Below are 2,656 nucleotides of genomic sequence, written 5' to 3' on the forward strand. Positions count from 1 at the left end.
GCCCCCGCCCGCCGCGCCCTCTGCTCTGACCCCCTCTCCTCCAGCCTGCCCGCCAAGCTCATCAATGGCGGCATCGCCGGGCTCATCGGGGTCACCTGCGTGTTCCCCATCGACCTGGCCAAGACCAGGCTGCAGAACCAGCAGAACGGCCAGCGCATCTACACCAGCATGTGAGCCGGGCGGGCGGTGGGGGGCGGGGGGCGTGCGCGGGGACGGGCTCCGCGGGCCCTCACCCAGCTGCCCCGCCGCAGGTCCGACTGCCTGATCAAGACCATCCGCTCCGAGGGCTACTTCGGCATGTACCGCGGTGAGGCGCGGCGGGCAGCGGGCGGGCACCCCTGCCTTGGGCCATCCTGGCGCCGGGGCAGTGGGAAGGGCAGCCGCCAGGTCTGGGGGCAGGTGACAAGGGGTGGGGCTCTGGGGAGAGGCATCTCTCGGCCCCCGCCGGGGTCACCCCCACTGGCTGAAGGGGGGGCCACCGCGCAGCCTGGGCGCACCACAGCGGGCCAGGCGTGGCCCAGGGCTGCCCCGGGCAGCCCCGGGCGGGGCTGGGTGGAGGCAGGGAAGGTGCCGCCTGGCGGGACCTGCCCGCTACGTGGGCGAGGGAGCAGGAGCGGCCAGGAGCGAGCGGGAGAGGCCTGGGGCTTGGCTGCTGGCCGGGCCTGGCCGGAGCCTACTGCCCGGGCCACCCACCTGCCCACGTCCGGGTGCTGCCAGGAGCCGCCGTGAACCTGACCCTCGTCACCCCTGAGAAGGCCATCAAGCTGGCAGCCAACGACTTCTTCCGCCACCAGCTCTCCAAGGATGGGTGAGGGGCACTCGGCGGCGGGTGGGGTCTGAGTGGTGGGCAGGCAGGCAGGGGCTGTGTGCTCCCCAGGCCTCCCCCACCAGGCGGCTTCCTGCGCCCCGGCCTCCCGCCCACTGTGGGCCCCGCCTGTGACGCTGGGGCCGGCACCCTCGGCCCCAGACACCTGGCTGTCTCCTCCAGGCTGGGGGGGGCCCCACCGGAGTGGGGTGCCCTTCTGGGGACCTGAGATACAGGTTCCCACTTGTCTTCATGCACGCCACCAGGGCCCTGCTCGTGGGCCATCTTGTCAGGCCAGGCTGAAGCTGGGGGCTGCAGGGCTGTGGATGCTGGGGAACTTGTGCCCCGTCACACCTGGGCCCGGGACCCCCTGCGCTGGCTAGCCTGAGGATGCTGACACCCCTGCGCACCCCTCACTGCAGGCAGAAGCTGACGCTGCTCAAGGAGATGCTGGCGGGCTGCGGGGCAGGCACCTGCCAGGTGATCGTCACCACCCCCATGGAGATGCTCAAGATCCAGCTGCAGGACGCGGGGCGCATCGGTGCGGGCAGGGGCGCTGGGCAGGGCGGGCCAGGGGCGGGGGCGCTGGGCAGGGCTGCCCCCTCAGGAACAGGAGCCAGCCGCCCGTCCCTTTCCCCAGCTGCCCAGAGGAAGATTCTGGCCGCGCAGGCCCAGCTCTCTGCCCAGGGGGGCCCTCAGCCCACAGTGGAGCCCCTGGCCGCCCCCCGGCCCACAGCCACCCAGCTGGCCCGGGACCTGCTGCGGAGCCACGGCGTGGCAGGCCTCTACAAGGGCCTGGGCGCCACGCTGCTCAGGTGGGGGTGGGCGGCGGGGGCTGGGCAGGGGGCGCGGAGGGCGTGTGGGAGCCCGGGCCCCCTGCCCGCCGCTCACTGCCGGCCCCTCTGCAGGGATGTGCCCTTCTCCATCGTCTACTTCCCCCTCTTTGCCAACCTGAACCAGCTGGGCCAGCCCGCATCCGGGGAGAAGTCGCCCTTCTACGTGTCCTTCCTGGCCGGCTGCGTGGCCGGGAGCGCAGCTGCGGTGGCCGTGAACCCCTGTGACGGTCAGTGGGGGGGTGGGGGGCGGGCCCCGACGCCGTGCTGGCTCCCGCCTGACGCCCTGCCCTGCAGTGGTGAAGACCAGGCTGCAGTCGCTTCAGCGTGGCGTCAACGAGGACACCTACTCGGGGTTTCTGGACTGTGCCAGGTGGGTGCCGGGTGGGGACAGGGAGGCGCCAGGGGCGGCACCGGGCTGGGGCTACGCCCACGTGACCCCTTCCCCAACAGGAAGATTCTCCGCCACGAGGGCCCCTCCGCCTTCCTGAAGGGCGCCTACTGCCGCGCGCTGGTGATCGCCCCACTGTTCGGCATCGCCCAGGTGGTCTACTTCCTGGGCATCGCCGAGACCCTGCTGGGGCTGCTGCAGGACCCCCGGCCCTGAGCCCGCCGCCCCCTCTCCCCCAGCTCCGCGGGACCAGGTGCCGCCAGAGACGGCCCGGGCGCCTTTCCCCTCCCCACGGGGTGCCCGGGAGCCGGGGAAGGGAGGTGGGCCCCAGGGGCCTCCCGCCGCGTCCCTGGTGTCAGTGTGGTGTGTCCTAGACGGCGCAGAACCTCCACATTCCTGGAGCCAGCCCCCCAGCTCTGCCCGGCCGGACACTCCAGGACAGAGCTGGTCTCTGGGCTGGGGGCCCCAGCCCCGGCTGGGCGAGCTGGACCCTACTCCCCCACCCACCGGTTCTCGTCCCTGAGCCGTGGCCCCTCGTCCAGGGAGGCGCCCTACAGACCTATTTATTAACCCCCAGCACAGGCGGCGCTGCCTCCCCCCTCCCCCGCCAGCCGCCTGGGGGGCAGG

At 73.1% G+C, this 2,656-nt stretch overlaps 1 protein-coding gene across 1 annotated transcript; it reads left to right on the top strand.

Moving 5' to 3' along the window:
* Nucleotides 1-24: 24 nt before the first annotated feature.
* Nucleotides 25-2,650, top strand: SLC25A22 (solute carrier family 25 (mitochondrial carrier: glutamate), member 22; the record flags this gene model as incomplete). Its single annotated transcript, XM_012734343.1, has 8 exons — nt 25-170; nt 252-307; nt 718-808; nt 1,228-1,346; nt 1,446-1,620; nt 1,714-1,868; nt 1,936-2,011; nt 2,092-2,650. Coding segments are annotated over 8 exons (972 nt in total), but the record flags the coding sequence as incomplete, so codon positions are not given.
* Between the last annotated feature and the right edge of the window lie 6 nt (nt 2,651-2,656).

Source organism: Condylura cristata, unplaced genomic scaffold (genome assembly GCF_000260355.1).
Source record: "Condylura cristata isolate star-nosed mole 26May11 unplaced genomic scaffold, ConCri1.0 scaffold00054, whole genome shotgun sequence".
In the NCBI taxonomy this organism is placed as follows: Eukaryota; Metazoa; Chordata; class Mammalia; order Eulipotyphla; family Talpidae; genus Condylura; species Condylura cristata.